Raw genomic sequence first — 26,796 nt, 5'->3', positions numbered from 1 at the left:
GTTGCATAAAAACAGGTATAAAAATAGATGGAGCAGTAACAGAGTCTGTTTGGGTAGAGTTCGTAGAGGGTCAAGAAAAACTAATTCTAGGTGTAATATACCGACCTCCAGGCTTGGATCACGATAGAGGGAGACTTCTTTGGGACGAAATTGTTAGGGCTTCTGGACACAGTAACATAGGCATAGTAGGGGACTTTAACTTTAGTCAAATTGACTTGAATTCTTTGACAGGTAATCTAGAGTCCAGTGACTTTATGGAAACAGTTCAGGATTGTTTTCTGAAACAGAATGTAACTGAGCCTACCAGGGGTAATAATTTGCTAGACCTAGTCTTGTCAAATAAGGAAACACTCGTGAATAATCTGGAGATCACTGAAGAGCTTGGCGCAAGTGATCACAAATCCATCACTTTTAGCATTAATTGGGAATGCAAGAATAATGATAATACAGTAAAAATCCCTGATTTTCGTTCTGCCGATTATAATGGACTTAGGGAACATCTGTCTAATCTTGATTGGGGTTATCTAGCTAATGATTTTATTGACGATAATCATACTTATGAATATGAAGGGATCTGCTTTTATGATTGTTTTCTTAATAATGTACACAGTGCCCAGAGTATATACATTCCCAAGAGAGAAATTAGGTCTAATAATAACGATCCCAAATGGGTTAACAGGAGGCTAAAGCATCTATTAGGGGAGAAAAGGGGAATTTATAGGGGCATCAGGAGAGGAGAGGTTAACCTTACTGACCAATATGTTCAGCTTAAAAGAGAAGTAAAAAAGGCGATTAGAAAGGCTAAACGTGACTATGAAATTAGAGTTGCTGATGAATCAAAGACTAATCCAAAGGGGTTCTTTCAAGTGTATAGGACGAAGGTGAAGGAAAAAGTAGGACCCCTGAAAACTGGGAATGGACAGCTGACGGATAATGAACTGGAAATGTGTTCCTTATTTAATGACTATATTTTTGTCAGTTTTTACACAGGAAGATGTAAATGAGATTCCAGTAATTAACAATTATTTAGTTCCTGATGAGTTTAAGTTAACTAATATTACTGTCACGAGGGACATGGTTATTAAACAGATAGACAAACTGAAACAAAATAAGTTCCCGGGACCCGATGAGTTGTTTTCCAGGGTACTTAAGGAATGCAAGATGGAGCTTAGTCAGCCATTAACGAGTGTATTCAATGCGTCCATCCTTACCGGTGTTGTGCCAGAGTTGTGGAAGATGGCTAATGTGGTTCCTATATTCAAATCAGGCGATAAGTCCACTCCTTCAAATTACCGTCCAATAAGCCTGACATCTATAGTGGGCAAGTTATTAGAATCAATTATAGCTGACATTATCAGAAGTCACCTTGAAGAGCATAACTTGATAAATGAATCTCAGCATGGATTCACGAGAGGTCGTTCCTGCCTGACAAACTTACTGACGTTCTTCAATAGAACATTTGAGGCAGTTGACAGAGATAAGGAATATGATATTGTTTATTTGGATTTTAGTAAAGCCTTCGATAGAGTACCTCACAAGAGACTCTTAAGAAAAGTGGCAGCTCATGGTATAGGAGGTAAAGCTCTAGCATGGATTGAGGCATGGCTTACCAATAGAAAGCAGAGAGTTACCATTAATGGAGTGAAATCTGAATGGGGATTAGTCACTAGTGGCGTTCCACAAGGATCAGTTTTAGGCCCTCTCTTGTTCATAATTTACATTAATGACCTTGATGAAGGGATTACGAGTGACATGAGTACATTTGCTGATGATATAAAGATAGGCCGTATAATTCACTCTGAGGAGGATATCAATAAACTCCAGGACGATTTGGACAAATTAATGTCTTGGTCTGAAAAATGGCAGATGAAGTTCAATGTGGATAAGTGTAAGGTACTTGCCCTTGGTAATGAAAATAACCCTCGAAGCTATAATCTAGGTGAAGTAGAGCTTGATCATACAGAATGTGAAAAAGACTTGGGAGTCATGGTAAGCAGAAATCTAAAGCCAAGACAGCAGTGCCTTAGTGTGCGCAACAAGGCCAACAGATTACTTGGATTTATCTCAAGAAGTATAAGTAACAGAAGTCCAAAAGTTATTTTACAGCTCTATACATCACTAGTTTACCTGGAGTTTACCTGGAGAGAGTTCCGGGGGTCAACGCCCCCGCGGCCCGGTCTGTGACCAGGCCTCCTGGTGGATCAGAGCCTGATCAACCAGGCTGTTACTGCTGGCTGCACGCAAACCAACGTAAGAGTCACAGCCCGGCTGATCAGGAAGCGACTTTAGGTGCTTGTCCAGTGCCAGCTTGAAGACTGCAAGGGGTCTGTTGGTAATCCCCCTTATGTATGCTGGGAGGCAGTTGAACAGTCTCGGACCCCTGACACTTATTGTATGGTCTCTTAACGTGCTAGTGACACCCCTGCTTTTCATTGAGGAGATGTTGCATCGTCTGCCAAGTCTTTTGCTTTCGTAGTGAGTGATTTTCGTGTGCAAGTTCGATACTAGTCCCTCTAGGATTTTCCAGGTGTATATAATCATGTATCTCTCCCGCCTGCGTTCCAGGGAATACAGGTTCAGGAACCTCAAGCGCTCCCAGTAATTGAGGTGTTTTATCTCCGTTATGCGCGCCGTGAAGGTTCTCTGTACATTTTCTAGGTCAGTAATTTCACCTGCCTTGAAAGGTGCTGTTAGTGTGCAGCAATATTCCACCCTAGATAGAACAAGTGACCTAAAGAGTGCCATCATGGGCTTGGCATCCCTCGTCAGTGGTGACGTGTACTTAGCAGTGGTGACGTGTACTTAGTCAGTGGTGACGTGTACTTAGCTCTGTGAAGACCTGTTTGTGTGCTCTCTGTGAATCTGTACCAGGATGCCCTCTCTTGAGCATCTTTACCAGCAGCTGAGAGAGGAGCTCAGAGTTGCTAAGATGGAGATACGGCGATTAACGGAGGAGAACAAGAGGATTCGTAGTAATCCTTCTGTTGTGAGTCCCCAGGTTAAGAGGGGTGCTTGGTCAGTGGCCGGGCAACATGGAACCAAGCTGAAGATCAAGAAAACGGTTGGAGAGGCGGAAACAACGAGAAACCAGAAGACTACCGTGGAAACTTCCAACTCATTCTCGGTGCTACCTGACGAATGTGAGTTTTCTGCTGGGAATGCCACAACGAGCACCAAAGAAGCATTGGCAGACGTGAGTAAGACATCCCTAGAAACCCCAACGAAGACCATCGAGAACGTCTTGACGAATTCTACAAATGGTGTAATGCTACCTGGCGAATGTGAGTCGACTACTCGGAGCATCACGATGGACGAAGCCAAGGAAGGTAAAAGCATTGTTGTTGTTGGGGATAGCCAGATTAGGTACATGGATAGGGCATTCTGCTTGAAGGATAGGAGTAGGAGGCAGAGAGTGTGTTTTCCTGGGGCTGGGATGAAGGATATTGTTAGCCGTCTGGATGACATCATGAGAGGTAATGGGAGCAATCCTATTATCTGTCTCAGTGCTGGAGGCAACGATGTTGGCAGACGTAGGAGTGAGGACCTGATTAGCAGGTATAGGTCAGCAATAGAGATAATTAGGAGGAAGAGTGGGAAACCTGTCATATGTGGCATTTTGCCAAGGAGAGGAGTTGGGAATGAATGGTTGTCCAGAGCAATTGGTGTCAATTGCTGGCTGGACAAGTACTGTAAGGAAAATGCGGTAACATTCATTGACAACTGGGACCTCTTCTATGGCAGAAATGACATGTATGCCAGGGATGGGGTTCACTTATCTAGGTGTGGGGTGGGAGCACTGGCCAACGCAGTGGAGGGAGCTGTTAGGTCTTTAAACTAGGAATAGTTAGTGGTATGGGTTTTGGCGGGAAAACTGTGAAGTCGCAGGGTAGTAACATGAGTACTAGGAGAACTAGTAATAGGCAAAATGAGGTGGATATTGGAAAGCCAGTGGCACTAATTGACAAGGACAGTAATAAGTTTAGTGGAATAACAGAAAGGAGCAGGAAGGGTAAAGAGAGTGGAGGGTCATTAAAAATTTATTACACAAATAGTCGCAGTGCTAGGAATAAGATGGACGAGTTGAGACTAGTTGCTAGTGCAGGTAACATAGATGTATTTGCCATTACTGAGACGTGGTTTAATTCAAAAAGTAGGGACATGCCTGCAGAATGTCACATTCAGGGTTTTAAATTGTTCCAAGTAGATAGAAGTATCGGGAAGGGGGTTGGGGTGGCATTGTATGTCCGAGATCGCTTGAACTGTTGCATAAAAACGGGTATTAAGTCTGAAGTAACACATACAGAGTCTGTTTGGATAGAATTTTCAGAGGGGCATGAAAAATTAATTTTAGGTGTGATATACCGTCCCCCAAATTTAGATAGGGACCAAGGGAGACTACTATGGGAGGAAATTGTTAGGGCCACAAGGCACGATAATGTAGTAATTCTAGGAGACTTTAACTTTAGTCATATTGATTGGAATTTCTTGACTGGGAATTTAGAATCATACGATTTCTTAGAAGTAGTTCAAGATTGTTTTTTGAAGCAGTTTGTGACAGAACCTACAAGGGGAAATAACCTGCTTGACTTAGTTCTGGCAAACAATGAATCCCTTGTTAATAATTTAGAAGTTTCAGAGGAACTGGGTGCTAGCGACCACAAATCAATTACATTTAGAATTGAATGGAAGTATGATAGTAGGGATAACTCAGTAACAGTCCCAGATTTTCGCTTAGCAGATTACGATGGGCTTAGAGAACACTTATCATCTGTTGACTGGGGTAACGAAGAGAGCTATCAATATGACAGTTTTCTGAACACAATACATACTGCTCAAAGAACGTTTATCCCTTATAAGGAAATTAGATCAAATAGAAATGACCCAAAATGGATGAATAATAGGCTGAAATATCTACTAGGGCATAAGAAAGGAATTTATAGGCGTATCAAAAGAGGCGAGGGTCATCTTATGAATCAGTATATTGACATTAAGAGGGACATTAAAAAGGGGATAAGAAAAGCTAAAAGGGACTATGAAATTAAAGTTGCTAGGGATTCTAAAACTAACCCAAAAAGTTTTTTCCAGGTATATAGAACAAAAGTCAGAGATAAGATAGGTCCCCTTAAAAATAACTATGGGCATCTTACTGACAAAGAGAATGAAATGTGCTCGATTTTAAATAATTATTTTCTCTCGGTTTTTACGCAGGAAGACACTAATAATATTCCGGTAATTAATTTTTATAGTGGATCAGAAGAAGATAAATTATGTAACATCACAGTCACTAGTGAAATGGTTGTGAAGCAGATAGACCGACTGAAGCAAAATAAGTCACCGGGTCCTGATGAGGTTTTTTCAAGGGTTCTTAAGGAATGCAAAATGGAAGTCTGTGAACCATTAACTAATATTTTTAATTTATCTCTTCAAACAGGTGCAGTGTCTGATATGTGGAAGATGGCTAATGTAATTCCTATTTTTAAAACAGGGGACAAGTCGTTACCGTCAAATTACCGCCCAATAAGCCTGACCTCAATTGTAGGCAAGTTGCTAGAGTCAATTATAGCTGAGGTTATAAGAAGCCATCTCGATAAGCATAGCTTGATTAATGATACTCAGCATGGATTCACAAGAGGCCAGTCTTGTATAACTAATTTATTAACTTTCTTCAGTAAAGCTTTTGAGGCTGTTGACCACGATAAAGAATTTGATATTATTTACTTAGATTTTAGTAAGGCATTTGATAGAGTTCCGCTAAAGTGTCATTTGAAAACAGGTGGATTTGTAAATGAAGTGATAAGCCTATAGAGGCAGGTGCCAGAAGTCGCCAGAAACTTACCACAGGTCAGCTGTTTTTAATAATCTTCCTGGCTTGCTAGTGTACTCGCATATAATCTAGTGATACCAGTGAATAGCAGAATACAGTGTTGTAGTAGCAACTAACCAGTATTATAATGGTACTTAGTGGAGTGGAGTGACTTTCATTAGTTTCTTTTTCTTGAAATACGAGACGTTACTGTGAATTTCATATAACCTGTAGTTACCAGCGGTCGCAATATACACAACGAGAAGCAATTATTACTACAGAAAAAGCGTCCTTCCTCCAAAATTTGCACCAGTCAACTATAGTGATAATATAGCATTTATTGTGGTGGAGACGGAAAAAACAAAAATAGAAAAGCCAGATACAGCGATTAATAAACAAAGAGGTCGACTGTACGTCATTGTAGGAGCTGCCAGATATCACCGGCTCTTCAACACGCAAGTTATACTTTTGTATCAGTCAAATCACATATTACTCGGGTAGATAATTTCCAGTAGATCCTTCATGTGTTAGCTCAAATCACCGACCAGTATGTTTTAAATAAGTGACCCACTGATCAGAGCAGATCGACTGGTCCGAACCCTTGACTGGTCCGAACCCTTGACTGGTCCGAACCCTTGACTGGTCCGAACCCGGGCTGGTTTCAAACAGTTTCGTTGGACAATAAAGCAGACTGTAAATGGATGGGTTTGTAGGCGCCCTTATAAACACAAACATTAAAAATCAGGAACGTGACGGTAAGCTGTCCAATATACAAAAAGAGTTAGAAACAGAAATACAAATAGCTAGAGCTTCATTTAAGGTTATTAATATAATATTCAAGAGGTTGCTAGTAGAATTGCAGTAAATCAACCATTCAAATCATTATGAAGCTGTGTGTAGTCTGTGGTCAGTCAAACAAACGGGCTTCCACATGGATAAATTGTCATTTTTGTGGAAATTGGTGTCACGCTCCTTGTGCAGATATCCCAGAACTAGCTACAAGCAGTATTAAAACAGAGAAGTGTTTTTGGGTATGCCCATATGAGGAAAATCTGTGGACTAAAATCACAAGGGTATTGAAAGAGGACAACATCAAAGCTGCTTTCATAGAAAACCTGGAAGCTTTCTACAACAGATGGGAACATAAAAAGTCTGGGCTGAATGGTACTGCCCTTGATACTGGCCATGTAGTCACAAACTGTAAGGCTGGAGGTGATGTCCTGGTAGTCAGTAAATGTGGGGCTGATAGTGCTGTCCTGGGAGACAGTAATGGTGAAGCTGGAGGTGCTGTCCTGGGAGACAGAAATGGTGAAGCTGGAGATACTGTCCTGGGAGACAGTAATGGTGAAGCTGGAGATTTTGTCCAGGTAGTCGGGAATTATACGCAGGAAGGAATACATATAAATGACCTCATAGAGGACAGGAGCCATAGTAGGGAAACAAGTGTAGTCAAAGATAAGATAAAACCAATATTGCAAACTAGAAATACCGCAGGAAATAGCAAACAAGAGGACTCCAATAGCAATAGTGAGGATAAATTACCAAAAACAACTGGTGGGAGCTCCATTGTTGGTGCTAGGGAGGATAGGAATAAGACAGGGAAACATGCACCAACAGGGAATACAGTCACAGAAACCCAAGGCAAACGGAAACCAAGCCTGTGCACATACTATGCACTTGGTATCTGCTGGCATGGGAAATCTGGAAAAACAGATGGGACATGCAACTATGACCACCCTAGAAAATGTCATGCCCATATGACAACAGGAAAATGCAAACTCCCTTCCTGTAAGCTTTTTCACCCTGAAATGTGTACCTCTTCAGTACAGGAAAGACTGTGCTATAACTTAAATTGCCAGGCATACCATCTAAAGGGGACAAAAAGATACAAAACATCCAGGCCATGGGAAAACCTGGGTAGCCACAGCCACTCAAGAGGGAGAGGTTTTTTAGTGCCAGGAAGGAAAAAAAACTGGCAGGAAATGGCAGAAATCGTACACCAAATCCAGTCATTCCTGGAGTGGAACCACAGTCGATGGCCTCCACTCCAAACCAACAGATACAGATACTAATGCCAGAAAAAAAATTCCCCCCCCCAGTACCAACAATACCATCAGTCCGATAACATTCTTCTTTGCAAATATACAGGGTCTAAAGCCAGCAACAAACAACAAAATACCTTTCATCCGTGGACTGCTTGCAGAGGCAAAGGCAATGTTCGCGGCTTTCACTGAGACCCACATAAAGGATCACTTGGACAACGAAATATGGATCCCAGGTTACAACCTATACAGATGTGACAGAGTGAACAGGCAAAAGGGGGGGGTTGGCCTGTACATTGCAGAGTCACTTGTTTGCACAGAACTGCTTAATGCCTCAAATGACGTAGTGGAAGTTTTAGCAGTAAAGGTCGAGAACCAAAACCTAGTCATTGTGGTAGTCTACAAGCCTCCGGATGCAACATCCCAGCAATTCCAGGAACAGCTGTTAAAAATTGACCACTGTCTGGAAAATCTTCCAGCTCCTGCACCCAACATCTTGCTCCTGGGGGATTTCAACTTAAGGCACCTAAAATGGAGGAATATAGCAAATAATATTGTTGCAGAAATAACACCAGGAGGCAGCTCTGATGAAAACTCACACTCACACGAGCTTTTAAATCTCTGCACAAAATTCAATTTAAACCAGCAAATAATAGAGCCTACTAGACTGGAGAATACACTAGACCTCATCTTCACTAACAATGATGATCTGATAAGAAATGTCACCATATCAAAAACAATATACTCAGATCACAACATAATTGAGGTTCAGACATGTATGCGTGGAGCCCCAGACCGACAAAATGAGACTAGTCACGAGGGAGCATTCACCAAATTCAACTTCAATAACAAAAACATAAAGTGGGACCAAGTAAACCAAGTCCTAACCTATATAAGCTGGGAAGATATACTAAGCAACACAGACCCAAACTTATGCCTAGAACAGATTAACTCGGTGGCACTCGATGTATGCACAAGGCTTATTCCTCTAAGAAAAAGGAGGAGTAGATGTAAAATAGAAAGAGACAGGCGCTCCCTTTACAGGCGACGGAAAAGAATAACAGAGCGGCTAAAAGAGGTCAATATATCTGAAATGCGCAGGGAGACACTGGTCAGAGAAATAGCAAGCATCGAACTTAAGCTAAAAGAATCCTTTAGGAGTCAGGAATCGCGGGAAGAACTAAAAGCCATAAATGAAATCGAAAGAAACCCAAAGTATTTCTTCTCCTATGCCAAATCAAAATCGAGAACAACGTCCAGTATTGGGCCCCTACTTAAACAAGATGGGTCCTACACAGATGACAGCAAGGAAATGAGTGAGCTACTCAAGTCCCAATATGACTCAGTTTTTAGCAAGCCGCTAACCAGACTGAGAGTCGAAGATCAAAATGAATTTTTTATGAGAGAGCCACAAAATTTGATTAACACAAGCCTATCCGATGTTATCCTGACGCCAAATGACTTCGAACAGGCGATAAATGACATGCCCATGCACTCTGCCCCAGGGCCAGACTCATGGAACTCTGTGTTCATCAAGAACTGCAAGAAGCCCCTATCACGAGCCTTTTCCATCCTATGGAGAGGGAGCATGGACACGGGGGTCGTCCCTCAGTTACTAAAAACAACAGACATAGCCCCACTCCACAAAGGGGGCAGTAAAGCAACAGCAAAGAACTACAGACCAATAGCACTAACATCCCATATCATAAAAATCTTTGAAAGGGTCCTAAGAAGCAAGATCACCACCCATCTAGAAACCCATCAGTTACACAACCCAGGGCAACATGGGTTTAGAACAGGTCGCTCCTGTCTGTCTCAACTACTGGATCACTACGACAAGGTCCTAAATGCACTAGAAGACAAAAAGAATGCAGATGTAATATATACAGACTTTGCAAAAGCCTTCGACAAGTGTGACCATGGCGTAATAGCGCACAAAATGCGCGCTAAAGGAATAACAGGAAAAGTCGGTCGATGGATCTATAATTTCCTCACTAACAGAACACAGAGAGTAGTCGTCAACAGAGTAAAGTCCGAGGCAGCTACGGTGAAAAGCTCTGTTCCACAAGGCACAGTACTAGCTCCCATCTTGTTCCTCATCCTCATATCCGACATAGACAAGGATGTCAGCCACAGCACCGTGTCTTCCTTTGCAGATGACACCCGAATCTGCATGACAGTGTCCTCCATTGCAGACACTGCAAGGCTCCAGGCGGACATCAACCAAATCTTTCAGTGGGCTGCAGAAAACAATATGAAGTTCAACGATGAGAAATTTCAATTACTCAGATATGGTAAACATGAGGAAATTAAATCTTCATCAGAGTACAAAACAAATTCTGGCCACAAAATAGAGCGAAACACCAACGTCAAAGACCTGGGAGTGATTATGTCGGAGGATCTCACCTTCAAGGACCATAACATTGTATCAATCGCATCTGCTAGAAAAATGACAGGATGGATAATGAGAACCTTCAAAACTAGGGAGGCCAAGCCCATGATGACACTCTTCAGGTCACTTGTTCTATCTAGGCTGGAATATTGCTGCACTCTAACAGCACCTTTCAAGGCAGGTGAAATTGCCGACCTAGAAAATGTACAGAGAACTTTCACGGCGCGCATAACGGAGATAAAACACCTCAATTACTGGGAGCGCTTGAGGTTTCTAAACCTGTATTCCCTGGAACGCAGGAGGGAGAGGTACATGATTATATACACCTGGAAAATCCTAGAGGGACTAGTACCGAACTTGCACACGAAAATCACTCACTACGAAAGCAAAAGACTTGGCAGACGATGCACCATCCCCCCAATGAAAAGCAGGGGTGTCACTAGCACGTTAAGAGACCATACAATAAGTGTCAGGGGCCCGAGACTGTTCAACTGCCTCCCAGCACACATAAGGGGGATTACCAACAGACCCCTGGCAGTCTTCAAGCTGGCACTGGACAAGCACCTAAAGTCAGTTCCTGATCAGCCGGGCTGTGGCTCGTACGTTGGTTTGCGTGCAGCCAGCAGCAACAGCCTGGTTGATCAGGCGCTGATCCACCAGGAGGCCTGGTCACAGACCGGGCCGCGGGGGCGTTGACCCCCGAAACTCTCTCCAGGTAAACTCCAGGTAAACCAAAGACTGTTGAAGAAAGTAGCAGCTCATGGCATTGGGGGAAGGGTGCTCTCGTGGATCGGGTCATGGCTCACAGACAGGAAGCAGAGAGTGTCCATAAATGGGGTTAAATCCGAGTGGGGATCAGTAACAAGTGGCGTTCCACAGGGATCAGTCTTGGGCCCGTTGTTGTTTATAATATATATCAATGATCTTGATGAAGGAATTGCTAGTGATATGAGCAAATTCGCCGATGACACGAAGATAGGTAGGATAATTGATTCAAACTTAGATGTTAGGGAACTTCAGGAGGATTTAGACGAACTCTACTCTTGGTCAGAAAAGTGGCAGATGCAGTTCAATGTAGATAAATGCAAGGTTCTGAAGCTCGGGAGTGTCCATAACCCTAGCACTTATAAGTTAAATAATGTAGAACTTAGCCATACAGATTGCGAAAAGGACTTGGGGTTATGGTAAGCAGCAACCTTAAACCAAGACAGCAATGCCTAAGCATACGTAATAAGGCAAATAGATTACTGGGATTTATATCAAGAAGTGTAAGCAACAGAAGTCCAGAGGTCATACTGCAGCTTTATACATCATTAGTAAGGCCTCACCTAGATTATGCAGCTCAATTCTGGTCTCCATACTACAGAATGGACATAAATTCGTTAGAAAACATTCAGCGTAGGATGACTAAATTAATACATAGCATTAAAAATCTTCCTTATGAAGAAAGATTGAAGACTCTTAAGTTACATTCACTTGTTAGACGAAGAATGAGGGGAGACCTGATCGAAGTGTATAAGTGGAAGATAGGTATTAATAAGGGGGATATTAACAAGGTCTTGAGGATATCTCTCCATGAGAGAACCCGCAGTAATGGATTTAAATTAGATAAGTTTAGATTTAGAAAGGACATAGGAAAGTATTGGTTTGGAAATAAGGTAGTTGATGAGTGGAACAGTCTACCTAGTTGGGTTATTGAGGCTAGGACTTTGGGTAGTTTCAAATTTAGGTTGGATAATTACATGAGTGGGAGGGGTTGGATTTGAGAGGGACTTGCACATTGGAGCTTGTTTCTTGGGTGGCATTGAAAATTGGGTTGGTCAAATGTTTGTTAGTGGGATGAATTGTAAAGGACCTGCCTAGTATGGGCCAACAGGCCTGCTGCAGTGTTCCTCCTTTCTTATGTTCTTATGTTCTTATGTTTTGAAGGTTCTCATTATCCATCCTGTCATTTTTCTAGCAGATGCGATCGATACAATGTTATGGTCCTTGAAGGTGAGATCCTCCGACATGATCACTCCCAGGTCTTTGACGTTGGTGTTTCGCTCTATTTTGTGGCCTATTTTGAGGCCTCATTTGGATTATGCTGCTCAGTTTTGGTCCCCTTACTACAGGATGGATATAGACTCATTAGAGAACATACAGAGAAGAATGACTAAAATGATTTACTGTGTAAAGAATCTCCCGTATGAAGATAGACTCAAAGCCTTAAATCTCCACTCTCTCTAGAGGCGTAGAATGAGGGGAGATATCATTCAAATTCAAATTCAAATTCAAATTCAAATTCAAAGTTTATTCTCTATAAGGATTACAATGCTGAGTTTACAGAAATTTGGTTATTGTGTGGTTTACATGTAGTAAAATAGTGATTACAGAGTGTACCACTAGAACGCTTAGCATGGCTAGGCATTTCGGGCAGACTTAGTTTTATTCTTAATTGTAAAATATTACAAATTATGAGGTAAGTTGGTATTATGGCTAAGTGACTAAATACTAGTTTGTGAGTTTAGCAATGTAAATGCTTTTGTTTTGGCACAATACATAGTTTCAGTATTGGAGTATCACAGGATTCATTATTTTAAGATTGAGATTAATATTTCTGTTTATGGTCAAATGTGTCAGTGAGTGTAAGTGTGAACCACCAGGTGGTATTCGTGTAGTTAGTTGACAGGGTGTATCAGGGAGATAAGATGTTTTCTAATGGTAGTTTTGAAGGTGATGAATGTGTCTGCAGTTCTAGAGTTCTCAGGTAGGGTATTCCAGATTTTAGGGCCTTTGACATACATTGAATTTTTGTAAAGGTTTAGTCGGACACGGGTAATGTCGTAGAGATGTTTGTGTCTGGTGTTATGCCTGTGGGTTCTGTCACAACTATCAAGAAAGCGTTTTAGGCCAAGGTTGATATTAGAGTTTAAGGCCCTGTAGATGTAGATTGCACAGTAGTAAGTGTGGATGTACTGAACAGGGAGTAAGTTTAGGTCTATGAAGAGTGGGGGGGTGTGTTGCCAGGGATGGGATTTAGTGATTATTCTTACTGCAGCTTTTTGTTGGGTTATTATTGGCTTTAGGTGTGTTGCTGCAGTTGATCCCCAAGCACAAATAACATAGGTGAGGTATGGATAAATAAGTGAGTGGTATAGTGTGAGAAGGGCATTTTGCGGCACATAGTATCGTATCTTGGAGAGGATCCCAACCGTTTTGGATACTTTTTTGGTTATATGCTGGATATGGGTGCTGAAATTCAGGTTGTTGTCAAGGTATAAGCCTAGGAATTTGCCCCCATTATTTCTGGTAATTAGAGTGTTGTCAATCTTAATGTTAATTTGTGCATCTCCTGCTCTGCTACCAAACATAATATAGTAGGTTTTGTCAGTGTTAACCGTAAGTTTAATGGCTGTCATCCAAGTCGATATTTTGATCAGCTCCTCATTCACAGTGGTGTTGAGGGTGGCAAGATTAGGGTGAGAGATGACATAAGTCGTGTCGTCAGCAAAGAGAATGGGTTTCAGGTGTTGGGATATGTTTGGAAGGTCATTGATGTATATGAGGAAGAGCAGGGGACCAAGGACACTTCCCTGCGGAACTCCAGTATCAAGTGGCCGCTCGCTTGTACAGTAATGGTGGGACATGAGACAGATTCCCCGAGTTATTTTTAAGTGACTTTATAATCTCGGTGACTTCCGTGGGCTCAGTTGGTGCAAGATAGAAGGAATTAGGGAAATTCCCATCTAGGTAGTCCCTGGCATGGGCATTGGTATGTGGGATTTTACTGGCGAGATTAGATCCTATGGTTGAGAAGAAGTCGTTTATCTTGTTAGCTGTGTCAGTGGGATGTAGTGGTGTTTCATTAGGTTTAGTTAGGACAATATTCTTGGTTTTTCTCAGTTTGTGGGTCCCTAGAATCTGAGAGAGTGTTTTCCAGGTCTTTCTTATATCTCCTCTAGTGTCTGTGAATCTACTGGAGTAGTATAGTCGTTTGGCTTTCTTTATTACTTTGGTGAGAGCTGATGAATAGTGTTTAAGAATATCTTTGTGTATTAAGCCTTGTCTATATTGCTTTTCATATTGGTGTATAAGTGTATAAGTGGATGACGGGCATAAACAAGGGAGATATTAATAAAGTACTGAGGGTGTCGAACCAGGTAAGAACCAGGAATAATGGATTTAAGTTGGATAAATTTAGATTTAGAAAGGACATAGGTAAGTACTGGCTTTCTAACAGAGTTGTAGATGCGTGGAACAGTCTTCCCAGTGGGGTGATAGAGGCTAGGACCTTGAGTAGCTTTAAGAAGAGACTGGACAAATATATGAGTGGGAGGGGCTGGGTTTGATTGGTGTCATTGGGTACGGGAGTTATTTCCAGGGAAGCTTTAGGTAGTAGTCGTTTTGATAAGGACCTGCCTCGCATGGGCCAGTAGGCCTTCTGCAGTGTTCCTCCATTCTTATGTTCTTATGGTCTTAATGTTGCAAGTTAACTGAGTATTCTGTCACATTGTAAGTTGAGTTAGTGTTCTATCATGTTGCAAGTTGACTTAGTGTTCTATCATGTTGCAAGTTGACTTAGTGTTCTACCATGTTGCAAGTTGACTTAGTGTTCTATCATGTTGCAAGATAAGTTAGTGTTCTACCATGTTGCATGTTGACTTTGTGTTCCATCATGTTAAAAGTTGACTTGGTGTTCTATCATGTTGCAAGCTAACTTAGTGTTCTATCATGTTTTAAGTTGACTTAGTGTTCTATAATGTTGCAAGTTGACTTAGTGTTTTGTCATGTTGCAAGTTGACTTAGTGTTCTATCATGTTTCAAGTTGACTTAACGTTCTATCAAGTTGCAAGTTGACTTAGCGTTCTATCATGTTGCAAGTTGAATTACTGTTCTATCATGCTTCAAGTTGACTTAGTGTTCTATCATGTTGCAAGTTGACTTAGTGTTCTGTCATATTGCAAGTTGACTTAGTGTTCTTTCATGTCGCAAGTTGACTTAGTGTTCTATCATGTTGCAAGTTGACTTAGTGTTCTATCATGTTGCAAGTTGACTTAGTGTTCTATCATGTTGCAAGTTGACTTAGTGCTCTATCATGTTGCAAGTTGACTTAATGTTATACCATGTTGCAAGTTGACTGAGTGTTCTCTCATATTGCAAATTGACTTGGTGCTCAATCATGTTGCAACCTGATTTAGTGTTTTATCATGTTGCAAGATGACTTAGTGTTCTATCATGTTGCAAGTTGACTTAGTGTTCTATTAAGTTGCAAGTTGGCTTAGTGTTCTATCATGGTGCAAATTGACTTAGTGTTCTATCGTGTTGCAAGTTGACTTAGTGTTCTATCATGTTGCAAGTTGACTTAGTGTTCTATCATGTTACAAGTTGACTTAGTGTTGTATCATGTTGCAAGTTAACATGGTGTTCTCTCATGTTTTAAGTTGAATTAGTGTTCCATCATGTTGCAAGTTGACTTAACGTTCTATCAAGTTGCAAGTTGACTTAGCGTTCTATTATGTTGCAAGTTGACTTACTGTTCTATCATACTGCAAGTTGACTTAGTGTTCTATCACGTTGCAAGTTGGCTTAGTGTTTTATCATGTTGCAGGTTGACTTAGTGTTCTATCACATTGCAAGATGACTTAGTGTTCTTCCATGTTGCAAGTTGAATTAGTGTTTTATGTTGAAAGTTGACTTAGTGTTCTATCATATTGCAAAGTGAGTTAGTGTTCTATCATGTTGCAAGTTGATTTAGTGTTCTATCATTGTACAAGTTGACTTAGTGTTCTATCATGTTGGAAGTTGACTTAGTGTTCTATCATGTTTTAAGTTGACTGAGTGTTCTACCATATTGCAAGAAGAGTTAGTGTTTTATCATGTTGCAAGTTGACTTAGTGTTCTATCATGTTGCAATTTTACTTAGTGTTCTTGTAAACAGCCTCTACTGTCTGCACAGACAGCCCATGCTGTCTGCCAGCTTAGTTCATATTTCATGGCACTAGGATGCTGCCCTCTGTATCCAGGCCTCTCAGTGGGCATGCCAGCCTGCCTACCCTTGCCTCTGGCTCACTCTGGCGACACCCTTCACTCAGTCAAGAAGTGTCCACTTCTCTCTCCCTTGTGGGCATAGCCCCTCCCGGGCCATGGGCACAACACACAAGCCTGTGTACCCACCACGACTTAATAAAGTAAAAAGCCTCCAAAGACGTTTATCATTTACTCCCCGCTACCAGAACACCAAACAAACTGGTTATAAATGGGGGGAAGCAGTGGTCGCAGCAGTTGTATTTGCCAGGAGAGAGGAAGGAAGGGATGAAGTCATCTTCACTTTATCACCCTATACAAGAAGCATCTGTCTCTCAACGTGTTATCCTGATGTCATGTCTGCACGTTTGAGCATCCAGACACAGGTACAAGCAGGATTCAGCCGAAATTTGCAGAATTTCTTCGAGAATTGTAAGTGGCGTCCCAGTCACCCCACGCTACAGCGTCCCATGCTGTTTCTCAAGTCACGTGTTCAGCGTCACTTGTATGTTGCTGTTGTTGTTCAGCTCAGCACAACTGTTTCAGCAAGCGAGAGGTGAGTTTGGTGGTGATTTCTGCATCCAGTGTGAGCTTCTCCACGTGTTTGTGGGTGGGGGAGGAGGAGGAGGAGGAGGAAGTGGCCGTTCCTTGCCCCGCCCTGCTGTACGCTCACACCTCACCAGCCTACCATACACCACTCACCGCTGCCCACTCCCTCTGCTGTGTTTTCTGCTGTCTTCCGTGTGAATTCATTGCCAGAGCTGTGTATCCGAGTGCCCAAGGCCACTCAAAGCAACGTGGATCAGTATGCCACGTAGATCACGATGCCACGTGGATCCCGATGCCACATTGGGTGTGGGCGATGTCCCATGGATCTACAAGCCACGTGAGTTACCAGATGCCCCAGGCCACATGCTGTGGTCTGCTGCCCGCATCACATTGACGTCACCGACGATGCTGCCCGACTTCATGACGTCACGATGTCTGACTGACGTCACCTCGAGATGTCTGCTGACGTCACAGTGCTGCTGACGTCACCTCACGACATCACATGATGTCACATCGAGTGTTTCTAGTAATTATTTCAGTATTGTCGAGAAGATTGAGAGAAGATATATGTCGTGTGTTAATTAATTCCTCTCAGTCAGTGTTCTCACATGTTAGTGTACCGCATGTTCCAGGGGTGTGTGTAGTTTCCGTGTGTCCAGTGAGGTCTGAGCCACACCTGAGTAGCACCACTGTGCTAAGTCACCCGATGTGACCAGTGTGTTTGACAGCTGTTATCTCAGCTCTGAGCCCGAGCCCCTCTTGTACAGAAAGCTCTTATGCTCGTCACTCATAGATGTTCTGCAGAATCGTACCTGCTATGATTCCCATCGAGATTTGTTTCACTTCACCTCCAGACCTTCAGAGTGCAGTTATATGTAGAGAAACAAGTCTGGGGATGCTTAGACTAACCTCTGCTATAACTCCAACTGCCGAGAGAATGACACTCGTCAAGCCGCAGTTAGCCCTGTCGGCAGGCGCTGTGTCAGCCTCATGTCACAAGCTTCAGTGAGCTCCTGCACAAAGAAGATGTCACTTTGACTGCTAGCTCGCTCACTGCAGTCTGGTGTATGATGTTACAACTCCCAGATGTTTTGCCCAGTCGTCTCTGCCACAACTCGCTCCATGCTTGCCGGCAGTGACAGCCTTGCAACAGTACCAGTCGAGAAGTGTCCTCTTGAGTTGCTTGCCAGAAGTCCTGCCCAGCTGCTGAGTTTTGTCGACACCTCACTCGAGGGCACCAGCACGTCGTGCCCCAGGTTGAGTGAAACCTGCAGCGACTCCTACGATGACTGCTTCACCATTCCAGAGGAGACCATACCCTGTTACGTCACAGCTTAGCTGCAGCGATGTCTCCTGTGTTGCAGTATCTGTCCAGACGCAGGAAGGCGTGCAGTGATGCCCATCGACGCTCACTGCCTATGACCATGATGTTTAGCACACCCCACATGTTTTTTTCTTCCCTCCCTGTAGGAAGTTTTTTTTTTCATGTCCATATGTATATATATGTTTTTTATTTTGTGTTCTGTGCCCTGTGCCTATGAGAGAGAGACCGAGTTTTTTTTACCACCAGTATTGTCGCGTCGGGACGACGTAAGGTAGGTGGCCGAGCATGTGTAGACAACCTGTACTGCCTGCACAGACAGCCCATACTGTCTGCCAGCTTAGTTCATATTTCGCGGCACTAAGATGCTGCCCTCTGTAGCCAGGCCTCTCGGTTGGCACGCCATCCTGGGAGTAGTAATGTCTGAGGATCTCACTTTCAAGGATCACAACAGTGCCACGATCGCACGTGCAAAGAAAATGATAGGATGGATAATGAGAACTTTCAAAACGAGAGATGCCAAGCCCATGATGATCCTTTTCAAATCACTTGTTCTCTCTAGGCTGGAATACTGCTGTACATTAACATCTCCATACAAAGCAGGTGAAATCGCAGATCTAGAGAGTGTACAGAGATCCTTTACTGCACGTATAAGTTCTGTCAAGCACCTTAACTACTGGGAACGCTTGGAAGCACTTGACTTGTACTCTTTGGAACGCAAGAGGGAGAGATATATCATAATCTACACTTGGAAAATCTTGGAAGGAATGGTCCCAAATCTGCACACAGAAATCACTCCCTACGAAAGTAAAAGACTGGGCAGGCGATGCAAAATGCCGCCAATAAAAAGTAGGGGCGCCATTGGTACACTAAGAGAAAACACCATAAGTGTCCGGGGCCCAAAACTGTTCAACAGCCTCCCATCAAGCATTAGGGGAATTGCCAATAAACCCCTGGCTGCCTTCAAGAGAGAGCTGGACAGATACCTAAAGTCAGTGCCGGATCAGCCGGGCTGTGGCTCGTACGTCGGACTGCGTGCGGCCAGCAGTAACAGCCTAGTTGATCAGGCCCTGATCCATCGGGAGGCCTGGTCATGGACCGGGCCGCGGGGGCGTTGATCCCCGGAATAACCTCCAGGTAACCTCCAGGTAACCCTTGCCTCTGCCTCACTCTGGCGACACCCTTCACTCAGTCAAGAAGTGTCCACTTCTCTCTCCCTCATGGGCATGGCCCCTCCTGGGCCATGGGCACAACACACAAGCCTGTGTACCCACCACGACTTAACAATAAAGTAAGAAGCCTCCGAAGACATCATTTACTCCCCGCTACCAGAACACCAAACAAACTGGTTATGTTCTATCATGTTGCAAGTTGACTTAGTGTTCTATCATGTTGCAAGTTGACTTAGTGTTCTATCATGTTGCAAGTTGACTTAACGTTCTATCATGTTGCAAGTTGACTTAGTGTTCTATCATGTTGCAAGTTGACTTAGTGTTCTACTATGTTGCAAGTTGACTTACTGTTCTATCATGTTGCAAGTTGACTTAACATTCTATCACATTCCAAGTTGACTGAGTGTTCTATCATGCTGCAAGTTGACTTAGTGTTCTATCATGTTGCAAGTTGACTTGGTGTTTTATCATGTTGCAAGTTGACTTAGTGTTCCATCATGTTGCAAGTTGACTTAGTGTTCTATAATGTCACAAGTTGACTTGGCGTTCTATCATGTTGCATGTTGACTTAGTGTTCTATAATGTCACAAGTTGACTTGGTGTTCTATCATGTTTTAAATTGACTTAGTGTTCTGTCATGTTGCAATTTTACTTAGTGTTTTATCATGCTGCAAGTTGACTTAAAGTTCTGACATGTTGCAAGTTGATTTTGTGTTCTGTCATGTTGCAAGTTGACATAGTGTTCTATCATATTGCAAGTTGACTTAGTGTTCTATCATGTTGCAAGTTGACTTAACGTTCTATCATGTTGCAAGTTGACATAGTGTTCTATCATGTTGCAAGTTGACTTAATGTTCTGACATGTTGCAAGTTGATTTTGTGTTCTATCATGTTGCAAATTGACATAGTGTTCTATTATATTGCAAGTTGACTTAGTGTTCGACCATGTTGCAAGTTGACAGTGTTCTATCATGTTACAAGTTGACTTAACGTTCTATCATGTTGCAAGTTGACATTCTACCATGTTGCAAGTTGACTTAGTGTTCTATCATTTTGTTGTTCTTAGTGTTCTATCATGTTGCAAGTTGACTTATGTTGCAAAGTTGACTTAGTGTTCTGCCATGTTGCAAGTTGACTTAGTGTTCTGCCATGTTGCAAGTTGACTTAGTGTTCTGCCATGTTGCAAGTTGACTTAGTGTTCTGCCATGTTGCAAGTTGACTTAGTGTTCTGCCATGTTGCAAGTTGACAGTGTTCTATCATGTTACAAGTTGACTTAACGTTCTATCATGTTGCAAGTTGACATAGCGTTCTATCATGTTGCAAGTTGACTTTGTGTTCTACCATGTTGCAAGTTGCCTTAGTGTTCTATCATGTTGCAAGTTGACTTAGTGTTCTATCATGTTGTAAGTTGACTTAGTGTTCTATCATGTTACAAAGTAACTTAGTGTTCTATCATGTTGCAAGTTGACTGAATGTTCTATAATGTTGCAAGTTGACTGAGTGTTCTATCATATTGCAAGTTGACTTAGTGTTCTATCATGTTGAAAGTTGACTTAGTGTTCTATCATGTTGCAAGTTGATTAAGTTTTCTACCATGTTGCAAGTTGACTTAGTGTTCTACCATGTTGCAAGTTGGCTTAGTGTTCTACCATGTTGCAAGTTGACTTAGCGTTCTACCATGTTGCAAGTTGACTTAGTGTTCTATCATTTTGCAAGTTGACTTAGTGTTCTATCATGTTGCAAATTGACTTAGTGTTCTATCATGTTGCAAGTTGACTTAGTGTTCTGCCATGTTGCAAGTTGACTTAGTGTTCTACCATGTTGCAAGTTGGCTTAGTGTTCTACCATGTTGCAAGTTGACTTAGCGTTCTACCATGTTGCAAGTTGACTTAGTGTTCTATCATTTTGCAAGTTGACTTAATGTTCTACCATGTTGCAAGTTGACTTAGTGTTCTATCATGTTGCAAGTTGACTTAGTGTTCTATCATGTTGCAAATTGACTTAGTGTTCTGCCATGTTGCAAGTTGACTTAGTGTTCTGCCATGTTTCAAGTTGACTTAGTGTTCTGCCATGTTGCAAGTTGACTTAGTGTTCTGCCATGTTGCAAGTTGACTTAGTGTTCTATCATGTTGCAAGTTGACTTAGTGTTCTGCCATGTTGCAAGTTGACTTAGTGTTCTGCCATGTTGCAAGTTGACTTAGTGTTCTGCCATGTTGCAAGTTGACTTAATGTTCTGCCATGTTGCAAGTTGACTTAGTGTTCTATCATGTTGCAAGTTGACTTAGTGTTCTGCCATGTTGCAAGTTGACTTAATGTTCTGCCATGTTGCAAGTTGACTTAGTGTTCTATCATGTTGCAAGTTGACTTAGTGTTCTGCCATGTTGCAAGTTGACTTAATGTTCTACCATGTTGCAAGTTGACTTAGTGTTCTATCATGTTGCAAGTTGACTTAGTGTTCTATCATGTTGCAAATTGACTTAGTGTTCTGCCATGTTGCAAGTTGACTTAGTGTTCTGCCATGTTGCAAGTTGACTTAGTGTTCTGCCATGTTGCAAGTTGACTTAGTGTTCTGCCATGTTGCAAATTGACATAGTGTTCTATTATATTGCAAGTTGACTTAGTGTTCGACCATGTTGCAAGTTGACAGTGTTCTATCATGTTACAAGTTGACTTAACGTTCTATCATGTTGCAAGTTGACATAGCGTTCTATCATGTTGCAAGTTGACTTTGTGTTCTACCATGTTGCAAGTTGCCTTAGTGTTCTATCATGTTGCAAGTTGACTTAGTGTTCTATCATGTTGCAAGTTGACTTAGTGTTCTATCATGTTACAAAGTAACTTAGTGTTCTATCATGTTGCAAGTTGACTGAATGTTCTATAATGTTGCAAGTTGACTGAGTGTTCTATCATATTGCAAGTTGACTTAGTGTTCTATCATGTTGAAAGTTGACTTAGTGTTCTATCATGTTGCAAGTTGATTAAGTTTTCTACCATGTTGCAAGTTGACTTAGTGTTCTACCATGTTGCAAGTTGGCTTAGTGTTCTACCATGTTGCAAGTTGACTTAGCGTTCTACCATGTTGCAAGTTGACTTAGTGTTCTATCATGTTGACAATCATGTGACTTAGTGTTCTATCATTTTGCAAGTTGACTTAATGTTCTACCATGTTGCAAGTTGACTTAGTGTTCTATCATGTTGCAAGTTGACTTAGTGTTCTATCATGTTGCAAATTGACTTAGTGTTCTGCCATGTTGCAAGTTGACTTAGTGTTCTGCCATGTTGCAAGTTGACTTAGTGTTCTGCCATGTTGCAAGTTGACTTAGTGTTCTGCCATGTTGCAAGTTGACTTAGTGTTCTATCATGTTGCAAGTTGACTTAGTGTTCTGCCATGTTGCAAGTTGACTTAGTGTTCTGCCATGTTGCAAGTTGACTTAGTGTTCTGCCATGTTGCAAGTTGACTTAATGTTCTGCCATGTTGCAAGTTGACTTAGTGTTCTATCATGTTGCAAGTTGACTTAGTGTTCTGCCATGTTGCAAGTTGACTTAGTGTTCTGCCATGTTGCAAGTTGACTTAGTGTTCTGCCATGTTGCAAGTTGACTTAGTGTTCTGCCATGTTGCAAGTTGACTTAGTGTTCTGCCATGTTGCAAGTTGACTTAGTGTTCTATCATGTTGCAAGTTGACTTAGTGTTCTGCCATGTTGCAAGTTGACTTAGTGTTCTGCCATGTTGCAAGTTGACTTAGTGTTCTGCCATGTTGCAAGTTGACTTAGTGTTCTATCATGTTGCAAGTTGACTTAGTGTTCTGCCATGTTGCAAGTTGACTTAGTGTTCTGCCATGTTGCAAGTTGACTTAGTGTTCTGCCATGTTGCAAGTTGACTTAGTGTTCTGCCATGTTGCAAGTTGACTTAGTGTTCTACCATGTTGCAAGTTGACTTAGTGTTCTACCATGTTTTGGTAATTTTGTAATTTTAAAGCTTATAAATTTATTTACGATCTTTGTATCCCGTGTGTTGAAAGCAAGGACAACCAGTGGTACCTGGAGTATACCTGGAGTATACATGGAGTATACCTAGCGTATACATGGGGTATATCTGGAGTAAACCTGGAATATACCTGAAGTATACAGAGAGTATACCAGGAGTATACCTGAAGTATACCTCGAGAATACCCTTAGTATACCTAGAGTATACCTGGAGTATACCTAGAGAATACCTGGAGTATACCTGTAGTATACCCTCCCCTCCACTCTGGCCCACCCTCCCTTCCACTCACTCAGGCCCACCCTCCCCTCCACTAACTCTGGCCCACCCTCCCTTCAATAACTCTGGCCCACCCTCCCCTCCACTCACTCTGGCCCACCCTCCCCTCCACTAACACTGGTCCACCCTTCACTCCACTCTGGCCTACCCTTCCCTCCATTCACTCTGGTCCACCCTCCCCTCCATTCATTCTGGCCCACCCATCCCTCCACTCTGGTCCACCCCTCCCTCCACTCACTTTGGCTCACCCTTCCCTCCACTCACTCTGGCCCACCCTCCCCTCCACTAACTCTGGCCCACCCTCCCCTCCACTCACTCTGGTCGACCCTCCCCTCCACTCACTCTGGCCCATCCTCCCCTCCACTCACTCTGGCCCATCCTCCCCTCCACTCACTCTGGCCCATCCTCCCCTCCACTCACTCTGGTCGACCCTCCCCTCCACTGACTCTGGCCGACCTTCCCCTCCACTCACTCTGGTCGACCCTCTCCTTCACTCTGGTCGACCTTCTCCTTCACTCACTCTGGCAGACCCTCTCCTTCCCTCACTCTGGTTGACCCTCCCCTCCACTGACTCTGGCCGACCTTCCCCTCTACTCACTCTGGTCGACACTCTCCTCCACTCACTCTGGTCGACCCTCTCCTTCACTCACTCTGGTCGACCCTCTCCTCCACTCTCTCTGGAAGACCCTCTCCTTCACTCCCTCTGGCAGACCCTCTCCTTCACTCTCTCTGGCCTACCCTCTCCTCCCCTCTTCACTCTGGCAGACCTTCTCCACTCCCTCTGGCCTACCCTCCCCTCCCCTCTCCATTCTGGAAGACCCTCTCCTCCACTCCCTCTGGCCTACCCTCCCGTTCCCTGTCCACTCTGGCAGACCCTCTCCTCCACTCCCTCTGGCCTACCCTTCCCTCCCCTCTCCACTCTGGCCGACCCTGTCCTCCACTCCCTCTGGCCTACCCTTCCCTCCCCTCTCCACTCTGGCCGACCCTCTCATTCACTCCCTCTTACTATCCCAGCCTTTTCTTCTTATTAATCTATGCCTGGGTACTGTGACCACTGCCTCAGCCCCGCCAGGGAGCCCTGCACTCCCTTGCTGGGTACGGGGCGGAGCACCGCTTAACTGGCTGCTGAACTGACAAGTGATCAGATTTCTACATTGTTTACATGACACTACTGACATACCTCATAGAAGCCCCTGGTTATGTTGAACATTTCTGGAAGCATTAAAAAAAGTTTTCTTATAACAACTTACACTTAAGTTAAATAGCCCGTCTATTACATGAGGGTCATTAATGTTGTTAGTAACCTGTACATCATCAATGTACTTATTCCCATAAACAGTTATTAAAGTACACATAGATATACACATCTCGGTATATACAACCTTAATATCTCTGATTTATCCTGTCCTAAGTTAAATTATTGTAAATGATCACATCTATATCCCTTTATAATAAGTTATATACAAACAATTTTAAGATTATATAAATCATCAATATGTACACATATATAAATTAATCTGAAAGCATTTTATTTATTTTTTAAGGTTATCAATAGACTCGCTTTTCCTTCCGAATTTCTGGACTGCACAATGTCCCGCCCTCAAAAAAAAGCCTCCCATCCAGCACAAAAAATTTGGTTGGAGTTAGATATGGTGGTAGATGACATGTGTAACAGCTTCGTAATGTTGCTGCTGAGACCTGACTCCTGCTGACCAGGTTTCTTCAGTTGAAATACAAAGGTAACTTAAACACTGGAGACGAGCAGTAGTAGTGAGACATTATGAGGTGATCAGTCCCTGAGTCTTAAAGAAGTGAATTTAAGATCAGTCACTCAGCCTTGAAAAAATGAGTTTAAGGTGGCCTGTGGCCTGGTAGGCAAAGCTCCCGTATCATAGGCTGAGGGTCCGTGGTTCGAATCCCGGCAAGGGTCGAAATATTGGGCACTTCCTTACACCTGTTGTCCCTGTTCACTCATCAGTAAAATGGGTACCTGGGTGTTAGTCGACTAGTGTGGGTCGCATCCTGGGGGCAAAATTGACCTAATTTGCCCGAAATGCTTTTTTTTTATAGCAGTATGTTATTAATGTCAGCTAGGACTGTATACCTTGTACATGTACTTGTAGAAATAAAGATTATTATTATTATTATTATTATTATTATTATTATTATTATTATTATTATTATTATTATTATTATTATTATTATTATTATTATTATTATTATTATTACAAGGTCAGTCCCTCAGTCATGATATTTTATCATCACAGATTCGATTAATTAACGTGAAGGTGAGGCAAGAGAGTGTAACGGTTTATAGTGAAGGCAGAAGTGAGGTGCGACAGTGAGGATGGTGTCACAATACATGGCAGTGAGGATGGTGTCACAATACATGACAGTGAGGATGGTGTCACAATACATGGCAGTGAGGATGGTGTCACAATACATGACAGTGAGGATGGTGTCACAATACATGGCAGTGAGGATGGTGTCACAATACATGGCAGTGAGGATGGTGTCACAATACATGGCAGTGAGGATGGTGTCACAATACATGACAGTGAGGATGGTGTCACAATACATGGCAGTGAGGATGGTGTCACAATAGATGGCAGTGAGGATGGTGTCACAATACATGACAGTGAGGATGGTGTCACAATACATGACAGTGAGGATGGTGTCACAATACATGGCAGTGAGGATGGTGTCACAATACATGGCAGTGAGGATGGTGTCACAATAGATGGCAGTGAGAATGGTGTCAATACATGACAGTGAGGATGGTGTCACAATACATGACAGTGAGGATGGTGTCACAATACATGACAGTGAGGATGGTGTCACAATACATGACAGTGAGGATGGTGTCACAATACATGACAGCGAGGATGGTGTCACAGAATATGGTACTGAGGATGGTGTCGCAGAACATGGTACTGAGGATGGTGTCACAGAACATGGTACTGAGGATGGTGTCACAGAACATGGTACTGAGGATGGTGTCACAGAACATGGTACTGAGGATGGTGTCAGAGAACATGGTACTGAGGATGGTGTCACAGAACATGGTACTGATGATGGTATCACAGTACATGGTACTGAGAGCAGTTCAGCCACTGAGAAGATCTGGATTTCCAACCTTTCCTATCATGGGCCAGTAGGCTTGCTGCAGTACTCCCCAGTGGGCCCCTTCTCCTGTAGCACAACTTTCAACTTCCACACTTCACCTCACTCTGACTTTTTTGGGTTATC

The 26,796-nt window shown here is 42.7% G+C and overlaps 1 protein-coding gene across 1 annotated transcript in view; it reads right to left on the bottom strand.

Moving 5' to 3' along the window:
* Positions 1-26,262, bottom strand: part of LOC128689929 (gamma-taxilin) — a 202,976-nt gene extending 176,714 nt beyond the window's left edge. Inside the window, exon 1 of the mRNA XM_070088706.1 lies at positions 25,910-26,262. Coding sequence (XP_069944807.1) covers positions 25,910-26,262 — 353 coding nt within the window. The remainder of the gene's footprint in view (positions 1-25,909) is intronic.
* Positions 26,263-26,796: the final 534 nt, after the last annotated feature.

The sequence above is a fragment of the Cherax quadricarinatus genome, chromosome 25 (genome assembly GCF_038502225.1).
Source record: "Cherax quadricarinatus isolate ZL_2023a chromosome 25, ASM3850222v1, whole genome shotgun sequence".
Taxonomy (NCBI): domain Eukaryota; kingdom Metazoa; phylum Arthropoda; class Malacostraca; order Decapoda; family Parastacidae; genus Cherax; species Cherax quadricarinatus.
Note: the sequence above shows the minus strand (reverse complement) of the source record. Positions and strands in the feature narration are given on the sequence as shown.